Source organism: Colias eurytheme, chromosome 13 (genome assembly GCF_061535395.1).
Source record: "Colias eurytheme isolate Ceu_HAF_F1 chromosome 13, ilColEury1 Martin Lab GWU primary, whole genome shotgun sequence".
NCBI classification, from domain to species: domain Eukaryota; kingdom Metazoa; phylum Arthropoda; class Insecta; order Lepidoptera; family Pieridae; genus Colias; species Colias eurytheme.
This window is the reverse complement of record NC_142992.1, coordinates 1,343,702-1,366,201: the sequence shown is the minus strand read 5'-3', so window position 1 is coordinate 1,366,201 and position 22,500 is coordinate 1,343,702. Positions and strand designations below refer to the sequence as shown.

The following is a 22,500-nucleotide window of genomic DNA, read 5'->3' as shown; positions in this document are numbered from 1 at the left end:
CGAGTACTCTTTATAAATACCAATTAATAATTTTTTAGGGTTTCGTAAATAAAACAACACAATATCATATCTGTTAAAATTATATTTACAATCTTTTATCTTACATTAATATCACATATTCACGTATTTGTAATTAATTAATAACATTTAAAACAACATCGAACAGTTAAATCTATTACCTAATATATTTATAACAATAATATTATATTCTGTTAAGAATTTACAACATCCAGGAAATGTGTCTATTTTCAATTCACAATAATTTAAATAAGTAAATAGATAATTATTGCAATGCCATATCTGCGATAATCTGTGTCGTTAAAAATTTTGTAGACCGTATTTAGTACAAATTATTGCCGAAGCGTGTACTTAACTACTATTTAATAAAAAAGAATAATAAAATAATAATATTTCATTTTCAATTTGATTATTGGACCAGAACACGTTACACGAAACCAGCACGATATAAGCCAATAAAAACTATAAATACGAGTGATATCTCATAACATCTCTCTTCTCATTATCTTCATGATATCCTCCAAATTTACTTTTTTACTGTAATCATTTTCAATCACTCCAACCGATTTTATTGAGTGTATTCTTTACAACTTGTTTCATGTGTCTCCCTATAGTTAGTCCGGTCAGACCAAAACAGGCAGTCTAGCCAGCCTAGGCTATAAGTTAACGCGTCCCCCCACCACGGCGACCGCCACGCGTACCGCCGGTTCTGCCGCCGCGCGTCGTCTGACACCGCTCGCTTCGAACGCGGGCAGACCACCGGCTAGTTCTGCTAGCTTCTTGGCGTCTAGACATAGTCCGTTCTGGTTGGTGTTCGGACTGTTTAGGTCGTCTGTTTGGACTTGGCGGTCCGTGGATGTTGATCGCTCTGGAATTGTAAGAAGAAGGTTTACTTTACCTACATTGGTATACCTACATTTAAAACAGTGACAAAACTAGACAATTACTTATAAAATAAAATGAAAAGGATAAATATAGTAAATACAAATAATGACTGCTGGGCATAGTAAAAAGGGGATCGTCGCTATCCATACTTTTTAAACTAGTTCATATCATAATGAAAAATAAATATTAGCACATGATTAGCACAGACTAATAATAATATACTACGTATACAAATATTAGTATTTGAAATGAATAGGCTACGAAACTGAATCGAAAAAATCTTTTAAAAGCATAAAGTTACTTTATTCCTGAGTGACTGCACGGGCTGTATTTTATTTTATCCCGCGTTGACGAGCGCCTAGTATCAAAATAAAAGCAACATACCCGCTTCCAACGTAGATAAATCTGTAGAGGGCGTAGCAGCAGGGCGCGGTAAGGGCGCAGCTCCCACCAGCGCTGCACACACCGCGCCCGGAGCGGTGCCGCGCGCGCCACTCCGCCATTTTGACGTCATCATGTTCGCGCGCACGTTGCGCTCCGGTCGAATGAGGATAATGTACATCTACATGGAAATATTTGAAATAAGAGGCATAATCAAAGTTGTGAAACTGTTTATTCACTGTTATAGCGAGGTAGATAGTGGGCAATTTTTTTTCTTTTGATGCGATTCGATTAATACATTTGATATATTATAAAGTCGTTTTCATGAATCAGAAATAAAAAAGGTCCCAGATTGGAGCCTTGAGGAATACCTGAAGTAGCCGCAACAAGAGAAGAGAAAGCGATTCATTGTTAGACTTAACTTTTGGTTTCTATTATCTTAATACGTCATGTGTTGTAATTTTGTAAAGCACAGAGTTGGTCCGTAATTAATAAAAGCAAATTTTTCTAAATAGTAAATAATTCACTTTATCGAAGGCGCTACTCAAATCTGATAGTATGAATTTATTTATTGGCTATTAAATGAGTTATCATGATAGTCAATGGATATAATTCGCAGTAAAATTATTTTTCAAGTGTTTGTTATTTGTTTTAACATGACAAAGTTTTTATTTCCAATACTCACTTTAGGTGCGAACAAACACGCCAGCGTGACGCTAGCACTGAGCGAGATAGTGACGGCCATGCTGGTGACACGCAGTGGCACGTGACTCGCCGTGCCAAAATACAATGGCACAAAGGCGAGCCATATCACACAAGTCGTGTACATTGTGAAGCCTGAGAAAATGTTTTTGTTGTCAATATGGCCTTTCGTAGAATTGTAGTATGTAGTTTCTTAGCATTAAACCCTGACTTAAAAAATAATTTTCATTTTTACCAGATTCTGTCATTTATAAGTCTCATGTACCTACTTTATCGATAAATGGAATATGGAAGGAGAAAGGAGGAGAGGTAAGGTGTCTAGGATGTTTTTAATTAATGTATTAATGAGAAAAAATTTGCCACTTTATTTCTTAACGTTGCATTTTAAATTTTTTGTTCCTTAATAATTCGGAGCCGTGCTTACAGCACATACCTATATGCTTGCTCTCATTAAAAGCCTCGGGTATCTTCCTAGTAAGCACAGCATATACCGTGCACACCACGATCAGGACCACCGGGTAGAAAAAAGCGATGGTATACGACGCGTCCACGTACGAGTCGCAGATCAGCATGTTGTCCTCGCGGGTCGGGTAGTGGTGGATCGCGCGCGCTGGGGACGCGAGTTGCCATACCACCACTATCACCACCTGTTTTATTTGTAAGAATAATAACTGTATATAAGGAATACTTTGGGTTTATATTCTCGTTTATTATAAACGAGTTTGTGGATCGCCTGGTGGTAAGCAATTCCATAGCCATCACAGACAGACGTGTATGAAGATTTGTTGCCGACTTTTTTATCACCACCTGTTATTTTATAGTACTTTTATTTCCAGTGTACGAAAGTGAGTGCCGCTAGAGGACCTATTTAGGATTGGAAGGTAAACAGAAATAGTTCAGAAGCGTTTAAAGCAGGCATCATTTGCTCCATAATGCTTATAGTTACCAAAACAATAATTTAATGGAATTAAAAAGATAGTATTTTCGTATCGTAGTCGTTTGTCGACGTCGTCGTCGTCGTCGTTTCGTAGTCGTTTAAATAATTAAGTAAATAATATTACCTGTATTGAAACCAATACGGAACATATTAAAAGCTGTGACTTCGGTGATATTAAAGATGGCCGCCGAGCGGAATGTTTGCTTGCATCGAATATTCTGGCAATTCTATTAGTTTTGGTAAGAAGAGCTGCGTATACTACTGTGAAACAGAAACCTGTACCGAACCTAAAACACAGTCTAATGGTTAATTGAAATAAAAAATACATATTTCAGGAATACTATAATTCAAAAAGAAATGAGACTGTCTATTTCTAGCTACTGAATGCCATTACAAAACATCCCAATTTATAGTTGAGGCTCACCTTTGTATAGAACATAGCAAGTCGGTTGGGCGGAGTACAAGAGCAAATGTAACCAAATAGCACATGAGTATCCCGGTTAGTAGCACGAAGGAAAGTTCCCGGCCACTGGCGCGTACTACTGGCGTGCTACTTCTGAGTATCCATAAGGTTACTATCAAGCTGAAATGTGATTTGAGAAATAGAAATCTGTATAAAATTCAATGTGCATCAAATTCTACAATTAATTATTAATGACTTTAATCACTCAAGAATAGTTGAAAAATATTTACAATATTCTATCTCTTGTGTATTACAGAGCTTCTTGCTCCAGTTCTTCTCTGTAGAAACTGTTTTTCATGATCAGTGGTTGATCAGTGGTAAATATATAACTTTTCGATTGTATTTTGATGAGTTAAAAGCGCTTAGAAGTCAACAAAGTCAAGTCGAATAAATACATGTTTGAGTTTGAATTTGATAATAGGAACTCATCTACCCTATAAAATAGTTGCTAATAAAGACTACTTACATGGTCAATATAATACCAAGAGCAGAAAAAGTCATAGCTCCGATAGCAGCTGGTGAAGACGGTTGGAGATATAATTCTGGTATTGGGGCACATCGTGTTCTCGCTGCGTCTGGTAACGTGCCTCTGGGGCATTCTACACATGCCGTTTCTGAATATGGTGATCGTATCTGAAATACATTTGTCAATTTGTATAATCTTGTTCATCATGAGGAAGAATATGTTGGATCGTTTAAACATGACACAATATTGTATAATCTGTCAAAGGATATATTTGTCGAGCTTAATGAGTCTAAACTATAATCGAAATTGATGTAAGTCTAAACTAATCGTCCAGTCGCATCTCGTAAGCTGTATTCGCTACTTGCCAAGTAAAATATCACCTTAGTTCGCAACCCATCAACATATATAGAATTTCAACTTGTTGGTCGTAATGGCTCTGATATTTGTAAATTTGCTGTCAGTTTTAAGTGCTATCCGATGGCATCATACCTCATACTGTGTGCAGTTGAAGCAGTGCCAGCAGCAGCTCTCACCCTCCACGTACTGCTTGGCCTGCCCCAGCTCGCACTCCGCGCTGCACACCGACTCCGGCGGGTGAGCCTGCCCCCATTTGAATTGAATATCTGAAGTTAAAATCATAATTATCTTCTGTCGATTTGTAGTTTCATAAATTTTAAAATTGAAGCTTTCGTTAATATTATCCATCGTTTTGCCAGATGAAAAGCAATAGCGTGCAGTCTACTCATATGGCCACTCATGTGATTCAATATTATGTTTTCATACATAGGTACTCAATCAATTCAAAAAACTTTTCCGAAAGAACGGAGAATGAGACTTTCCAGATCTGATCATTCCATATATAGTGATGCCCGAACACACAGAGAAAATTGATCGACTCTGAGTTTCAATAGTTTAAAAAAACATTCCAGTGTGATATTTTTTGGCGTATGGCCAAGAGTGTTTGCATATTTATTCAGTCCATAAATATTTCTGAAAATAACATAATTGAAATCAAACAGAAAAATACCTTACCATCCATATTCAGTTGCAACTCCCCATCTAGATATTTCCCGACTCTTATCCATCTATACACACCACGTGTGATTTGTTTGAAATGTAATATATTGTATCTAGCTGGTCCATCTCCATATTGGTCGAAATGAAACTCATCTCCACTCAATCCTAAAATTAAGAATAGAGCTGATATTGTACCTTCTATAAGTTTATCTCCAATTTCGGTTTGTAACGCCAGAGAAATATCTTACCTAGTAATTATTATTGCCTTTAAAAGATTAAACGTCTGAAATACACCATTTAAGTCTATTTTGAATTTGTACTAATATCGAAGTAGGTACGATATTAGTACTTTCACATCTATTTCCTGGTTTCTTTAATAGTGTTGTGTTGAATATATTATTTACCTGTAAAGCGTACTTGCCGTAGATATCGCAGTAGAGTTGGTCCATTTACTGGTCGCATTGCCTCACATAAACCTGGCTTTCCACCGCATAAGTCACTGTGCATATCCCTGAGGAAGAAACAGATAAACTTAACTTAGGTATAACAACAACGAGTATAATATCTCAGGAAGCAATATAACATTGCTTAAAAATTAAAGGGATATTTATTTACTTAACAAAATTATCGTTATTTTCTTAAAAAAATTGAACAAGTTCGTAGTTATACCTTTGTTTGAATATATTTTGGGATTATTTCACTTCATCAATTTTCTAATACACGTGATAAAATCTTCTTATCAGTTTACATAAAGATGATGAAAATGATAACATTTATTTGTTGTAGAACTTAGAATACGAGTCCGGATACCTGATAGCAAACACAAAAGCCCAGACAGCATCAGCAACAAACTGCAGTTGTGCTTCAAACTCCGTGTTCTCAGCAGATAGTTTCTCTTGTCCTGTGCAAGGCTTGTAGTTTATATTGTAAGGTGTACGAGGGGCGCCTGGATAGCGGCAACGGAATTGCTCTTCCCAGAATTCTGTATCAAAAGAGAATAGTCAGTAAAAATAATAAGATATTCTCGACTATGAGAGAAAAGAGAAGAGAGAAGAACAGGGATATAGTGAGAAAAACCGGTTTATTTATTTGTTTATTTATGCAGCGAGTTAAAGGTGAATAGCTTATGCACTATGACTATTCTTGAAGAAGAATACAGATACTTCACTTAAAACAATTTAAGTCTATATTGATTAATTAGGTACATACAATTTTATTTCATCAAGATTTCTATAGTACCAAACCGTAACTTTAAGACCTAATGTAAAAGAAAGAAAGAAATAATTTGAATTTGAATTTGAAAACAACACAATTAGCTATTTATCCTCATCCTTATCATATATTGATTCATGATTACCGACAAACCAAGGATTCCTAGCGTTGTTCTCAGGCGTCAGTCCGAGAAAGTATTCCTTGAAGCCCCTCACTGGGTTGGCCTGTGGCTGCACACTGATGGTCCCTTCTACCACGGGCTCGTTGCCAGCTGCTACCAGAGCCCTGGCGCTCCAACCATCAGAGCCAACCCAGCCGAAGGTGCTACCAGCCCCTTTGCGTTGTACTGCTGCCATTACGCCTGCTACTTCTTGATCTGATCCGAACACTATTACCCCTGGAATTGTGACGTCACTTGGGTATTTCGTTTATTGTTCGTAAAATAACTATTTCACTACCAGGTTTACATGCAATAAATTGCTAGCTTTACCATACTCCACCGAAACGGAAAGATATGAAATTCGGCTAATATCTATTTTTCATGTCCCTAAGTGTACAGCAGAACAACGTTTGCAGGGACGTTTAGTAACTAGATAAGACTACATAAATGGCTAACTACAAATAAAGCTAGATATCACGAACCTCTAGCTCTAGGTCGCGATAAGAGCCTTTCCACGATATCATCGTATTCCTTCTCGTCAGCCGCTCCGGAGTCCTTCGCTAATCTTTCTTTAACAGCAATGCAAATGTCATTCCGGGCTAATAGCGTTTCTAGTTCTTCAAAAGCCTGAATAACCAAGATTTAAATTAATCCTACTAATATTATAAATGCGAAAGTTTGTGAGGATGTGTATGTGTGTGTTTGTTACTCTTTCACGCAAATACTACTGAACCGATTTCAATGAAATTTAGCACACATACAGAAGGTAACTTGGATTAACACATAGGATAGGTTTTATCCCGGAAATCCCACGGGAACGGGAACTATGCGGGTTTTTCTTTGAAAACGCGGGCAAAGCCGCGGGCGGAAAGCTAGTTATAAATAAGCAAGAAAAGGGCTAAATATTAAGTGGTTATAGTTTTGAATTATATAGCTATTAATATATAATACATAATACATGCAGTAAGAAAAATACTTGTGAAATTTGGCAACTGATTTGTTTATTTGTGTTTTTTACAATATTACTGATATTAATTGTGTTTCATTTTTAATTACGAAAGAAGAAAATAATATAATTAGGATCAAAGTGATTTTGGGCACGTCAACGTGTTTTCTTCAAGAGAATTCCAGAATTTTTAGACGGAAAAATATGGTAAAATTGGGTAAAAGTTTGTTACTCATCCCCATATTTATGATCGAAGTTAAATGTCAGGCAAAGCGTGGTCGTGATTTGATTGAAATGATGGCACGTTGTTAATTGAAATATTGTTCATAAGTTTAGACGCTTTCCAATTATTTTCAAGTGCTAGTAAATGCGGATGACGGGTAAATTCATGAACGTATTTTTTTATTATATCTTGAAATTAATGCGTTTGATATTTTCTGTCAAATGTGCTCGAATTTTTTTCCTATAACATATTCGTATAACAATTTTTTATATTTACAATTTTTAGAAAACAAAAGTTTATTAATTTACTCTCCGGTAAACATCTATAAAGTATTCAACATAATAATTTTCTTTGCCATTACTAATTAAATTCACGTATAGAAAATGAAATGGGAGTCACTTAGAGAAATCATGTAAGATAAAGGTCATATTCAAAAAGGTTCATAGGTCAAAGGTCTACATGAGGGTCGGCTTTAAACTTTAAGCGTCATGGGCATATTATGAAGCAAGTAGGGTTAGGTATTACAACATGTCATCATAAGAGATATTCATAATTGCTTTGGATATATAAAAAACCCTATTTCACGCGATCACGGCAGCTTATGGCTTATGCCAAGAGCTGATCAAAATAAATTATTTTTATATGCGTATATTATTGTCAGGAAAAGGATCTTATACAATAAAAACTTAAGCAATTAAAGGGAATTTCAAAATAAATAAGAAAACTTAACGACTATTCAAACTTTTGTTTACCTAACACGAAGGCAGGTCAACGTCTGATAGAATGTTCTGTTCATATGTTCAAAGCAGTCAATTGCATTACTAATAGCAGGTGTGCTGTTAAATCCATTTAACTTTCTGATGGGATATAAACTAAATCAGTTCTCATGGGGCCATGGTGCATGATACACGAACGGCTAAGCCGAAAGCGTCTTTATTACGAGTGTATAGAGTCTAAATTATATCAATTTTGGTTTCAAAATGCATATCTGTTATACTGCATATAATATTATCATCAATGTATATCGAAGGAATAGTTAGAGGATATTATTGGACTAATTCATTACACAGTAAAATTTTGTTTATTATATAATTATCAAAATTGTGCAAGCAGTAAAAAAGTACTTTAGCCAAAAAGGGAGATTCCTCGAATAAATATGTTGTTGGGAAATTGTGATAAAATAGTGAAAAAAAAAAAAATTAGATTTAAATATTATTATTTCGCTACAAAGACTTAGTTACATCTTTTTACATTTTTTTTGTCGAGGGACATGACATTATTGTCATCTTATTGTCATAATATACCTTACTAGCTGCGCCCCGCGGTTTCACCCGCGTGGCTCCGCTCCTGTTGGTCTTATAGCGCGAATCGCGATGATAATAATATCATCGCGCTTTAGGCTATATATGTATAATATATAGCCTACTGCCTATAGTCTATAGCAGCCTCGATAAATGGGCTATTTTTTTCAAATCGGACCAGTAGTTCATCGATTATTGATTGATCGATTATTGATTGGCCGATTATTGATTGATCGATTATTGATTTATTGATCGATCGATCGATTGATCAATTATTGATTGATCGATTATTGATTGATTGATTGAGCGATCGAACGATTATTGATTGATCGATTATTGATTGATCGATTGATTGATTAAATGATCGATCGATATATCGATTGATCAATTATTGATTGATCGATTATTGATTGATTGATCGATTATTGATTGATCGATTATTGATTGATCGATTATTGATTGATCGATAATTGATTGATCGAATGATTGATTGAAATGATCGATCGATTGAACGATTATTTATTGATCGATTATTGATTGACCGATTATTGATTGATCAATTATTGATTGATTGATCGATCGATTGATCAATTGATCGATCGATATATCGATTGATCGATTATTGATTGATCAATTATTGATTGATCGATTATTGATTGATCGAATGATTGATCGATTGATTGATTGAATGATCGATTGAAATGATCGATCGATATATCGATTGATCAATTATTGATTGATCGATTATCGATTGATTGATTGAGCGATCGATCGATTATTGATTGATCGATTGATCGATTATTGATTGATCGATTATTGATTGATCGATTATTGATTGACCGATTATTGATTGATCAATTATTGATTGATGATCGATCGATCGATTGATCAATTGATCGATCGACATATCGATTGATTGATCGATTGACTGATTAAATGACCGATCGATATATCGATTGATCAATTATTGATTGATCGATTATTGATTGATTGATTGATCGATCGATTATTGATTGATCGATTGATCGATTATTGATTGATCGATTGATAGATTGATCGATCGATTGATAGATTGATCGATCGATCGATTGATAAATTATTAATTGATCGATTATTGATTGATTGATTTGATTGATCGATCGATATATCGATTGATTGATTGATCGATCGCTTATTGATTGATCGATTGATCGATTATTGATTGATCGATTGATAGATTGATGATCGATCGATTGATAGATTGATCGATCGATCGATCGATAAATTATTTATTGATCGATTATTGATTGATTGATTTGATTGATCGATCGATATATCGATTGATCGATCGATCGATTGATAGATTGATAGATTGATCGATCGATTGATAAATTATTGATTGATCGATTGATTGATTGATTGATCGATCGATATATCGATTGATCGATTATTGATTGATCGATAATTGATTGATCGATTATTGATTGATCGAATGATTGATCGATTGATTGATCAATTATTGATCGATCGATAAATAAATAAATAAATAAATAAATAAATCATTTATTGCATAAAAACATGGTACATACAAAGATATTAAGATGAAAATTGGAACATTCATGTTTTTACTATAGTTACATAGCATACAATAATTATTATTAATTCACAAAATGAATGAGAATGATAAGTTAGTTACAATTTAATAAGACGAGTCAGGAGTATTGTCAGTTAAAATTAGTTTTATACATAAATCATAGTCATACAGTCAATCAAATATCAAAATCATTATTTTATATTATTTATACATTTTTCATATTATACAGAAATTCATTTAAGTTGTAAAAACAATTCTCTAACAAGTATTTAATTAATTTATTTTTAAATCCTGGAAGAGGAACCCCTTGCAGGTCTTTTGGAATTTTATTAAATATCTGAATACCTATGTAAGGAACATTTTTTTTGTACAAAGTTAATTTAGGCCTCGGTAAAAACAATTTGTTTGGATATCTTGTTAATTTTCCAATTTCTTTATTAAGTTTAAAATATTGAGGATTTTTTTTTATGAAAATACAAATTTCTTTGATATATATACATGCAAGAGGCAGGATTCTCAAGTTTTTAAAAAGTTCCCTACAACTCACAGTAGGCCCAACATTACAAATAGCTCTTATGCACTTTTTTTGTAATTTAAATGCTCTGTCAAACTCAACCGAATTGCCCCAAATTATAATACCATATGACAAGACTGATGATACATAGCCGTAGTAGGCCGTTATCGCTGCTTCCCTTGATATCGTCTGTCTTAACCGCCTTATTACATAAACAAATCTATCAAGCTTCGTGCAGACCATATCAATATGCGACTTCCAGTTACAGTGTTTATCATAGATTACCCCAAGAAATTTAGCTGTTTCGACTTCTTGTATTATATGTTCTTTGTATTTTACTGTTAGGTTATGAGTTATTCCATTATACGGGCAGAACTGAATAAAATTTGTTTTTTGTAAATTTACTTGAAGATTATTGGATTGTAACCAATGTATTGTTTTTTGAAGTATATTGTTTATTTCTGTTTCGTATGTATTAACATTGGTACACTGCACAAAAATAGTCGTATCGTCCGCATACAAAACACATGGACAGTCGAGATACATTGGCAGGTCATTGATATACGTCAAAAATAAAAATGGACCTATTATACTGCCTTGAGGCACACCTCGTTCAATGTTTCTGTACTTAGAGCAGTAAGTGCGTTTCAAATTTCCATCAATTTTCGTAATTTCAGTGCATTGTTGTCTATCACTCAGGTACGAATCCATTAAGTCATATGCTTTTCCTCTTATACCATAATTATAGAGTTTATAGAGTAACTTGCTATGATTTACGTTGTCAAATGCCTTAGACATATCAAGCAATAGGGCATTAATGGGTATTTTGTCATTAAGACTGTCCATTATAAGTTTCGTCATATTAAAGCAAGCTAATGTCGTGGAACTACCGTTTCGAAATCCAAATTGCATATTTGAGAGAATTTTGTTTTTTTCAAAAAAGCTGTTTAACCTTTTAATTATAGCCTTTTCAAATATTTTAGCTATGATAGGTATCAGTGTTATGGGTCTATAGTTATTTAGATCTCGGGGATTATCTTTTTTAAACATTGGTTTTACTACCGAGTATTTCAACATAGTAGGATATATACCTGTTTCAAATGAAAGATTTATTAAGAATGAGATTGGATGGCTTATTATTTCAGCACATTTCTTTAAAATACCGGTTCTTAACCCATCATATCCAATCGATTGATCAATTATTGATCGATCGATTCGATCGATCAATAATTGAAACGCACTTACTGCTCTAAGTACAGAAACATTGAACGAGGTGTGCCTCAAGGCAGTATAATAGGTCCATTTTTATTTTTGACGTATATCAATGACCTGCCAATGTATCTCGACTGTCCATGTGTTTTGTATGCGGACGATACGACTATTTTTGTGCAGTGTACCAATGTTAATACATACGAAACAGAAATAAACAATATACTTCAAAAAACAATACATTGGTTACAATCCAATAATCTTCAAGTAAATTTACAAAAAACAAATTTTATTCAGTTCTGCCCGTATAATGGAATAACTCATAACCTAACAGTAAAATACAAAGAACATATAATACAAGAAGTCGAAACAGCTAAATTTCTTGGGGTAATCTATGATAAACACTGTAACTGGAAGTCGCATATTGATATGGTCTGCACGAAGCTTGATAGATTTGTTTATGTAATAAGGCGGTTAAGACAGACGATATCAAGGGAAGCAGCGATAACGGCCTACTACGGCTATGTATCATCAGTCTTGTCATATGGTATTATAATTTGGGGCAATTCGGTTGAGTTTGACAGAGCATTTAAATTACAAAAAAAGTGCATAAGAGCTATTTGTAATGTTGGGCCTACTGTGAGTTGTAGGGAACTTTTTAAAAACTTGAGAATCCTGCCTCTTGCATGTATATATATCAAAGAAATTTGTATTTTCATAAAAAAAAATCCTCAATATTTTAAACTTAATAAAGAAATTGGAAAATTAACAAGATATCCAAACAAATTGTTTTTACCGAGGCCTAAATTAACTTTGTACAAAAAAAATGTTCCTTACATAGGTATTCAGATATTTAATAAAATTCCAAAAGACCTGCAAGGGGTTCCTCTTCCAGGATTTAAAAATAAATTAATTAAATACTTGTTAGAGAATTGTTTTTACAACTTAAATGAATTTCTGTATAATATGAAAAATGTATAAATAATATAAAATAATGATTTTGATATTTGATTGACTGTATGACTATGATTTATGTATAAAACTAATTTTAACTGACAATACTCCTGACTCGTCTTATTAAATTGTAACTAACTTATCATTCTCATTCATTTTGTGAATTAATAATAATTATTGTATGCTATGTAACTATAGTAAAAACATGAATGTTCCAATTTTCATCTTAATATCTTTGTATGTACCATGTTTTTATGCAATAAATGATTTATTTATTTATTTATTTATTTATTTATCGATCGATCAATAATTGATCAATCAATCGATCAATCATTCGATCAATCAATAATCGATCAATCAATTATCGATCAATCAATAATCGATCAATCGATATATCGATCGATCAATCAATCAATCAATCGATCAATCAATAATTTATCAATCGATCGATCAATCTATCAATCTATCAATCGATCGATCGATCAATCGATATATCGATCGATCAATCAAATCAATCAATCAATAATCGATCAATAAATAATTTATCGATCGATCGATCGATCAATCTATCAATCGATCGATCATCAATCTATCAATCGATCAATCAATAATCGATCAATCGATCAATCAATAAGCGATCGATCAATCAATCAATCGATATATCGATCGATCAATCAAATCAATCAATCAATAATCGATCAATTAATAATTTATCAATCGATCGATCGATCAATCTATCAATCGATCGATCAATCTATCAATCGATCAATCAATAATCGATCAATCGATCAATCAATAATCGATCGATCAATCAATCAATCAATAATCGATCAATCAATAATTGATCAATCGATATATCGATCGGTCATTTAATCAGTCAATCGATCAATCAATCGATATGTCGATCGATCAATTGATCAATCGATCGATCGATCATCAATCAATAATTGATCAATCAATAATCGGTCAATCAATAATCGATCAATCAATAATCGATCAATCAATAATCGATCAATCGATCAATCAATAATCGATCGATCGCTCAATCAATCAATCGATAATCGATCAATCAATAATTGATCAATCGATATATCGATCGATCATTTCAATCGATCATTCAATCAATCAATCGATCAATCATTCGATCAATCAATAATCGATCAATCAATAATTGATCAATCAATAATCGCTCAATCGATATATCGATCGATCAATTGATCAATCGATCGATCAATCAATCAATAATTGATCAATCAATAATCGGTCAATCAATAATCGATCAATAAATAATCGTTCAATCGATCGATCATTTCAATCAATCATTCGATCAATCAATTATCGATCAATCAATAATCGATCAATCAATAATCGATCAATCAATAATCGATCAATCAATCAATAATCGATCAATCAATAATTGATCAATCGATATATCGATCGATCATTTAATCAATCAATCGATCAATCAATAATCGATCAATCAATAATCGTTCGATCGCTCAATCAATCAATCAATAATCGATCAATCAATAATTGATCAATCGATCGATCGATCAATAAATCAATAATCGATCAATCAATAATCGGCCAATCAATAATCGATCAATCAATAATCGATGAACTACTGGTCCGATTTGAAAAAAATAGCCCATTTATCGAGGCTGCTATAGACTATAGGCAGTAGGCTATATATTATACATATATAGCCTAAAGCGCGATGATATTATTATCATCGCGATTCGCGCTATAAGACCAACAGGAGCGGAGCCACGCGGGTGAAACCGCGGGGCGCAGCTAGTAAGGTATATTATGACAATAAGATGACAATAATGTCATGTCCCTCGACAAAAAAAATGTAAAAAGATGTAACTAAGTCTTTGTAGCGAAATAATAATATTTAAATCTAATTTTTTTTTTTTTCACTATTTTATCACAATTTCCCAACAACATATTTATTCGAGGAATCTCCCTTTTTGGCTAAAGTACTTTTTTACTGCTTGCACAATTTTGATAATTATATAATAAACAAAATTTTACTGTGTAATGAATTAGTCCAATAATATCCTCTAACTATTCCTTCGATATACATTGATGATAATATTATATGCAGTATAACAGATATGCATTTTGAAACCAAAATTGATATAATTTAGACTCTATACACTCGTAATAAAGACGCTTTCGGCTTAGCCGTTCGTGTATCATGCACCATGGCCCCATGAGAACTGATTTAGTTTATATCCCATCAGAAAGTTAAATGGATTTAACAGCACACCTGCTATTAGTAATGCAATTGACTGCTTTGAACATATGAACAGAACATTCTATCAGACGTTGACCTGCCTTCGTGTTAGGTAAACAAAAGTTTGAATAGTCGTTAAGTTTTCTTATTTATTTTGAAATTCCCTTTAATTGCTTAAGTTTTTATTCCAATGTCTCAATATGTAAATAGTATATGGCTTGATAACAAATTGGTCCATGGCGAATAATATTACAGTTTTAATAAGACCCTTATTCACATGAACCATTTCAAAGGTAAATAATTTCCCAGATGGGTTTTTGAATTGATGTTACGAACGGCTTTCATTAGAGGACTCATCATGCAAGATATTAAGTATAAATAAGAGACGGAATTAATCAAAATATAAATTCAACATCTAATGAGAATAAATGAGATTTTGTTTCGGAGAAATATCCTCTTCCTGTTCACAGTCTGCGAAATCGGTTTATAATATCTAAAACTAAATTATTTCAAAGCTCGGTATCATTTGCTCGTGATATAATCCTCGAATATCGTTAGTTAGGATTTAGTGCAAACAGTAATTATTTCCCCCGAGAGAAACTAAATCTATTTAGAAACGACTGCAAAGCTTGGTCATTGTTAGCGCTGCAGTCTCTTAGGTACATGTTCTTATTATCTAATACAGTTATTGGCCATTCAGTCGTATTGTCCTTTTGGGGTTTAAGCCAGTGTATTTATATCGTTAGTGTATTTATATAAGAAATAAAAAAAAAGACGGGTTGCACTCTGGGAGTGCCGGCAGAAGTGAAAACTTGATTATTAACGTTGAGCATGTTGGTCCATTGAAAAGTTACATTTGGGGTCGCATTTTTTAGAGGACGCAATTTTATTTGTTTGATGTGTAGGGGGGGTCAGTGTGAAGCTATCACCAAGTTTGTGGGGTCGCCACCCTTGTCCCACGGCCGCCATCTTGAAAATAGCGGTTGAAATGGTTTTTACGATATATCACTTAAACTTAACTTTTTGTCGTAGAACTATAAACAAAAAAGTTATAAGCGAAAATGTTCAGAAATTAGAGATGTTTATATTTTTCAATAAAACTTTTTTTTTATAAGTTTACGAAGAAATTATATCAGACCATTTTTGTAGATTGTTTTTCGTAGAACAACTTTTATTTACAACATTTTTTCATTAAGTAAATGGCTAAGGTTTTACAGCCATCCGAAGTGAGTACTATTTTAAGTACTCTTTACTATACAGAATACGATATATTATGTGTGTACTAATAATAATTTGTCACCAGTAATTATTTTATTTTTGTTATAATAATATTTTTAATAATTAATTTTACAATATTATTAATAATTAATTATTGAATCTTTTCCCCACAACCCAGGAGGTAGAGTCTGGAAGTGCGTTTTTTTTTACGTCGAAAAGCAGGGCTGAAATGTTCTGCAGTGTGCTTCCATTGTTGTGGAGTCTGGGAAAAGAGCCAATAGCCAATTTATTATGTATAGTTACTACTGAAAAATAGTACTCACTTCTGAGCGCTGTAAAACCTTAGCTATTGACGTAATGAAAAAATGTTGTATATAAAAGTTGTTCCTCGAAAAACAATCTACAAAAATAGTCTTATATCATTTCTTCGTAAAATGATAAAAAAAAGTTTTATTGAAAAATATAAATAGCTCTAATTTCTGAACATTTTCGCTTATAACTTTTTTATTTATAGTTCTACGACAAAAAGTTACTGAATCAAAGTTGTAGAGAATTTAATTTGCAACAAATAATGTTAAAACTGTTTTATTATCAGATAATTAGTTTAAGAGATATATCGTTAAAACCATTTCAACCGCTATTTTCAAGATGGCGGCCATGGGACAAGGGTGGCGACCCCACAAACTTGGTTTTAGCTTCACACTGACCCCCCTACGCATCAAAAAAATAAAATTGCGGCCTCTAAATAACTCAAGGTCAGGCCTAAAAAATGTAACATTTCAATGGATCATGTTTGATATCCATCCGTCTTACGCTTTTTCGATCAGGTCACGTGTCCTGAGCCCTGACGCGAGTTTAAAATTTTATATCCAACGCCGCTAAAGAAGTTTTCATTTTGGTACGGGAGCTATTAACGTTGAAAAAGAAGTCATTTTAGTATAGCTGGTTTTTTGATATATTGTTCCTCTGGCTATTTCGGTTAGAGTCCGCGCAGTCTGGCTGGCCGGAGTGGTTGCGTTCAGTAGTGCGCATCTTTATCTGCACAGGAAATTATCCTTAATTTAAAGTCATTTTTTTACGCGTAATTTTTAAACTTTTGCCTTTAGATAGATCCATCAATCATAATTTTTTTATTGCAAGACGTTTTTTTCTTTGTTAAATAGGTGCCAGACGCAATTTTTAATTTCGTTTTTATAAAAAATTCAAATTATTTTAGAATGTCTGTAAATTTCATATTATGTTCTTCAAACATAATATAATCTAAAATTAATTAGCCAGACGCTAATTCGATTGTTAAGTACTATTAAAAAATGAGTATAAATAAAAAAAAGTAATGAAGCATGCAGCTCATCAGCTAGTGTATTTTAATTATGCGACAGGAAATAATTGCAAGAATACAATATTATTTACACTTGTTCTTATAAATTAAAAAGTTAAAATGAAAAAAAAAACATAAAAGTGAAAAATAAATTAAAATTACCATACATTAAAAAGCATGGAATAAAAACTATATCAATGAAGGTTAAACAATTACATTGTTAAATTTAAAAAGCCATCTTCATAATCATCATCATCATCATCTTCCCTCTCACTGTCAGAATTATTTATGTTATCGTCTAAGCCGTCTAAGGAATTGTTATTGTTTTCCAATATTCCATTATCTGTAACAAAAAAAATAATAATTCATTTATTCAAAGTAAAAAGATTTGTTCGTTATAATATAATAATTTAGTTTTTCTTGATTAATGTTCTATTCAATACTTACTTTGAATAATAACATCTACAACTGTGGAAGGTGATTGCTCTCCCTCAAACCAAACAAAATCGTATTTATCTTTGTTGAACCAGAAGCAACTGGAGATAAAGCTGTCGGTTGTTTTTGGTGTGCATTTCTCCATAGCTTAGTCACATAGCGAACCCTTAATAAATGTTGAAACAATTCAGCTTTACAGGGTGGTAAACTGGAAGAGTCGAAGTTTCGAAATTTTTTTGCAAAGTTTTCTTCAGATTTTTTACACTTGAAAGTACTTGAAAACAGATGAAATCGAACATCATTAATATTACAACAATTTTGGACACCGTACATTTGACAAATAAATTTCTCAAGGGTTATAAAGGTACTTTTCACTATTTCTTCATCATCGGTAATTATATTTTGAAAAGCTAGTTGATATTCGTTCGATTTTTCCAATATTTTAAAAGGTCTGAATTTGCCTTTTCTAAAAAATGCTGGTGTGTAATCACACCCGGTGATCGCGTGGAAGCATGGCAAAGATTTACATAAAGATACTCCAAGTATTCGGTATATTTCATTAACGTTTATATATCGCTGATGATTTCCTACACCCATATCCATCCAGATTTTCAAAGATGATTTCAAGTGATCCATATTTCCCAGAAGTATAATCAAAATATCAGAGTCAGAACAGCGTATAACAACTTCAGCATCAAAATCAATTTGACAAATATTAAAAATAATCCTAGAATCGGCTTCTTCGTGCTCTTCGCACGACAATGATTCTTCAATAATCTTCAGTACTTTGTTATTTATTACTTTTTATTTGTACATATTTAATACTTAACAATCGAATTAGCGTCTGGCTAATTAATTTTAGATTATATTATGTTTGAAGAACATAATATGAAATTTACAGACATTCTAAAATAATTTGAATTTTTTATAAAAACGAAATTAAAAATTGCGTCTGGCACCTATTTAACAACGAAAAAAACGTCTTGCAATAAAAAAATTATGATTGATGGATCTATCTAAAGGCAAAAGTTTAAAAATTACGCGTTAAAAAATGACTTTAAATTAAGGATAATTTCCTGTGCAGATAAGATACGCACTACTGAACGCAACCACTCCGGCCAGCCAGACTGCGCGGACTCTAACCGAAATAGCTAGAGGAACAATATATCAAAAAACCAACTATACTAAAATTCTCACTTGTCAACGTTGCTATACGATTTCAAAAAAACATTAGATAGAATACAATATAATACAAGACTAGGAGATAAATAATTGTTAAATACCATTTTAAGAAAATGAAGTCAGTAATGGACGAAAAATGTCGTAAATGTTTTATTACATTATTACTTTTTAATTTTAGTAATGATGAAAATAGCCAAAACATATACACACAACAACATATACTGCATAATATATTTGCTCATAAGACCTAATGTGCTATAATTATTCCATTTACAATATCACAAAATTCTCCATAGATTTTGAGATATTTGATGCAATAACAATGTACTACCTAGACTTTGTTGATGTGTGTATGGAATGCAATGTTTATTTCTTAGCATTTTTAACACAATGCTCATAATACCATAAGCAGTCTAAAGTATCAATTAAGAACTTGGAAAAATCTGCGAAACATTCTTTATTAGATTACGAAAGAAATAGACTCATGTTTACCTCTGGAATAAAAGCATTTCTCTATTTTAAGTAAAAGTGTAAAAGGAATATCTACAAGAGCATCGGGTTTATCCGAGAATTTTATGTAACATCCGTTAGATTCCTTAGAATCTGCAGTTTGAGCGCTATTCTAGAAAACGTAGGAATGAAGATTTTTCTACGTGTATTTTTCTGTGTATTCAAGATGTTTGAATAAATCAAAAGTTTTAAGACTTTTGATGTATTCTCGTATCAAGAATGTTTTTACTGGATAAAAAAAGACCCATGGAGGGTTGTCGCGTAAACCACAGGACAGTTCTTTGGCATATTATGATATATTATGTAGTTAGATATAAGTTACATTGAATTTATATTTTTGGTTTTATGGCATTCATTCATTATGTAACTTATAAATTTATATTTATAACTTACATATTATGTAATATTGACATGATTTAAAAGAGCAACTATGGAGTTTCTTGCCGATTCTTCTCCATAGATAGGTACTGCTTTCCGAATCGGTGGTAAATGTTAAAAATACTTATGTAATGATGATTCGAAAGTGCTACTAAATAGTATATTTAATTGAATAAATGAATGTTTGAGTTTGAGTTTGAAAATAAAGATACATTTGCTAAGATAATTTTGATTCCATAAATATGCGAATATTTCGCAAGACAGTAATATACGTTTTCAATATGAATTGAACAACTTGAAGTTTATTTTGTCGTTGTAAATAGAAGTCAAATGTGTATTTAAGCCTGTTTAACTACGATTTTCCACATCTCTATTATTGGTGAGGCTTCGACCTGTACCTATTAAGTTGTACCTATTAAGTAGATAATCTAAGAAAATATATGTATATCGATTACTAACTAACACTGTTACAAAGCAATTCCAATATCGTTACGTCTCAATAAATTCAAACCAAATACCTTGATACCATAATTGGATTCCTCATAAATGATAGACACGTATCTCCAGCCCAGTATCTTGACGATCTCCACCATCGCCTTCACTTGATGGAGGTCTGAAGGTATTGTTCTGGTGAAATACTCGAAGCGAGCCTTGTTTGACAGTTCCGGTGATGTTGAGAAGAATGATACCTGAAATAAGTGATAGGATTGATGTGACCAGAAAAATGATAACGTTCAAGTTCTCTTAGAATGTATACTAATATTATAAAACTGAAGAGTTTGATTGTTTGTTTGTTTGAACGCACTAATCTCGGGAACTACTGGTCCGATTTGAAAAAAATCTTTCGGTGTTAGATAGCTCATTTATCGAGGAAGGCTAAAGGCTATATAATATCATCTCGCTAAGACAAACAGGAGCGGAACCACGCAGGTGAAACCGCGAAGTGCAGCTAGCCTATAACCTTCTTCGATAAATGGGCTATCTAACACTTAAAGAATTTTTCAAATCGGGCCAGTAGTTCCCGAGATTAGCGCGTTCAAACAAACAAACTCTTCAGATTTATAATATTAGTAAAAATGTATTCTAAGCAGGTTCTTTAATAGGTCGAAATACTCGAAGCGAGGCTTGTTTGACAGCTCTGGGTGATGTTGAGAAGAATGATACCTGGAATAAGTGATAGGATCGACGTGACAAGGAAAATAAAGGTTCGGTTCATTACGGTCTTTATTATTTACGAAACGTATTTTCGTTCTGATTGACGTGAGGAGGAAAATGGATTCAGGTTTATCAATAGGTCTTTATTATTCATAACATATATTTTGTTTATTGAATTATGTCTAGGGGCGGTTGGCGGTGTGGAAAGTATCTATATAAATGTGAAGTAAATAAGATTGACATGACGAGGACAATGATAAATTTCAGGTTATAATAGATTTTTATATATTTCTTTATATACATTTTTTGAAAGATCTAGAGGAGGTTCACGGTAATATAAATATGGAATTGTAGAGCTTTTGGGTAATATATTTTATAAAATATTAATTTAAAAATATAGTATGATAATTAGTATTAGATATCCTGTTAGTTTGGAATTATTAGAAAATGCGCCAAATTAAATTTAGTTGAAAAAATTACAAACAACATTTGAAATATAGAAAAGTGTTAAAATCATCATCAAATAAAGGTAAAAATAGCTTTAAAATGCATCTACCCTCATAACACAATCACAAACAGCAAATAGGTGCTCAAAATAAAACTTCTTTTGACCAATTTCAAACTACAACTTGAAAGTACTTTTGCTCAACTGAAAACGTCGTTTCAAAGCTAATAATTGTACTTTAAATAAAACTCAACGTTGAAAGGTTTGATTTAATTAACATTTAGTTGAGTTTGATGCTTTGCCTTTATTTCTATCTCATCCTTGAAGTTTTCTCGGAGAATTTAACTTGTTTAGTAACTGCGACCTTTGAATGATTGAATCTTGAAGTTAGAAGTCTTGCTGGATGTTTTAAAAACTCTACTTTTGCTGTAGTGCTTCGTTTTGCTTATTTAGGTTAAAAGGAAAAAAAAGGTCAGTTTTACTGGAAAGTTTCCTGTTTTATATATTTCATTTATAATATTATGGTAGTTTCCAATACGCAAATGAATATAATCATATTAATTTTATGACTATAATAGTAAATTCTGTAATCATTGTCGTAAACTAATCAAATAAATTAATATTTTTTATGCTCTATATTTCACAAAACTTATTTC

General features: G+C 32.5%; 1 protein-coding gene across 1 annotated transcript; it reads right to left on the bottom strand.

Annotated features, from left to right (window-relative positions):
• Positions 1-453: 453 nt before the first annotated feature.
• LOC149903206 (metabotropic glutamate receptor 7-like) lies at positions 454-20,923 on the bottom strand. Its single transcript, XM_090108656.1, has 14 exons — positions 20,763-20,923; positions 6,724-6,868; positions 6,227-6,478; positions 5,680-5,851; positions 5,274-5,380; positions 4,885-5,034; positions 4,342-4,475; positions 3,853-4,019; positions 3,348-3,506; positions 3,048-3,210; positions 2,420-2,633; positions 1,970-2,121; positions 1,288-1,465; positions 454-886 (listed from the first exon to the last, which is right to left on the bottom strand). The coding sequence occupies exons 1-14, from the start codon at positions 20,835-20,837 to the stop codon at positions 675-677; spliced, it is 2,280 nt and encodes a 759-aa protein (XP_089964782.1). The 5' UTR covers positions 20,838-20,923; the 3' UTR covers positions 454-674.
• Between the last annotated feature and the right edge of the window lie 1,577 nt (positions 20,924-22,500).

Coding starts and splice junctions, on each gene's coding strand:
- LOC149903206 (XM_090108656.1), bottom strand. CDS start 20,837: ATGGTGGAGATCGTCAAGATACTGGGCTGGAGATACGTGTCTATCATT. Junction 6,479..6,723: donor ATCGCGACCTAGAGCTAGAG/GTTCGTGATATC, acceptor TCACAATTCCAG/GGGTAATAGTGTTCGGATCA. Junction 4,020..4,341: donor TCAACTGCACACAGTATGAG/GTATGATGCCAT, acceptor AATGTATTTCAG/ATACGATCACCATATTCAGA.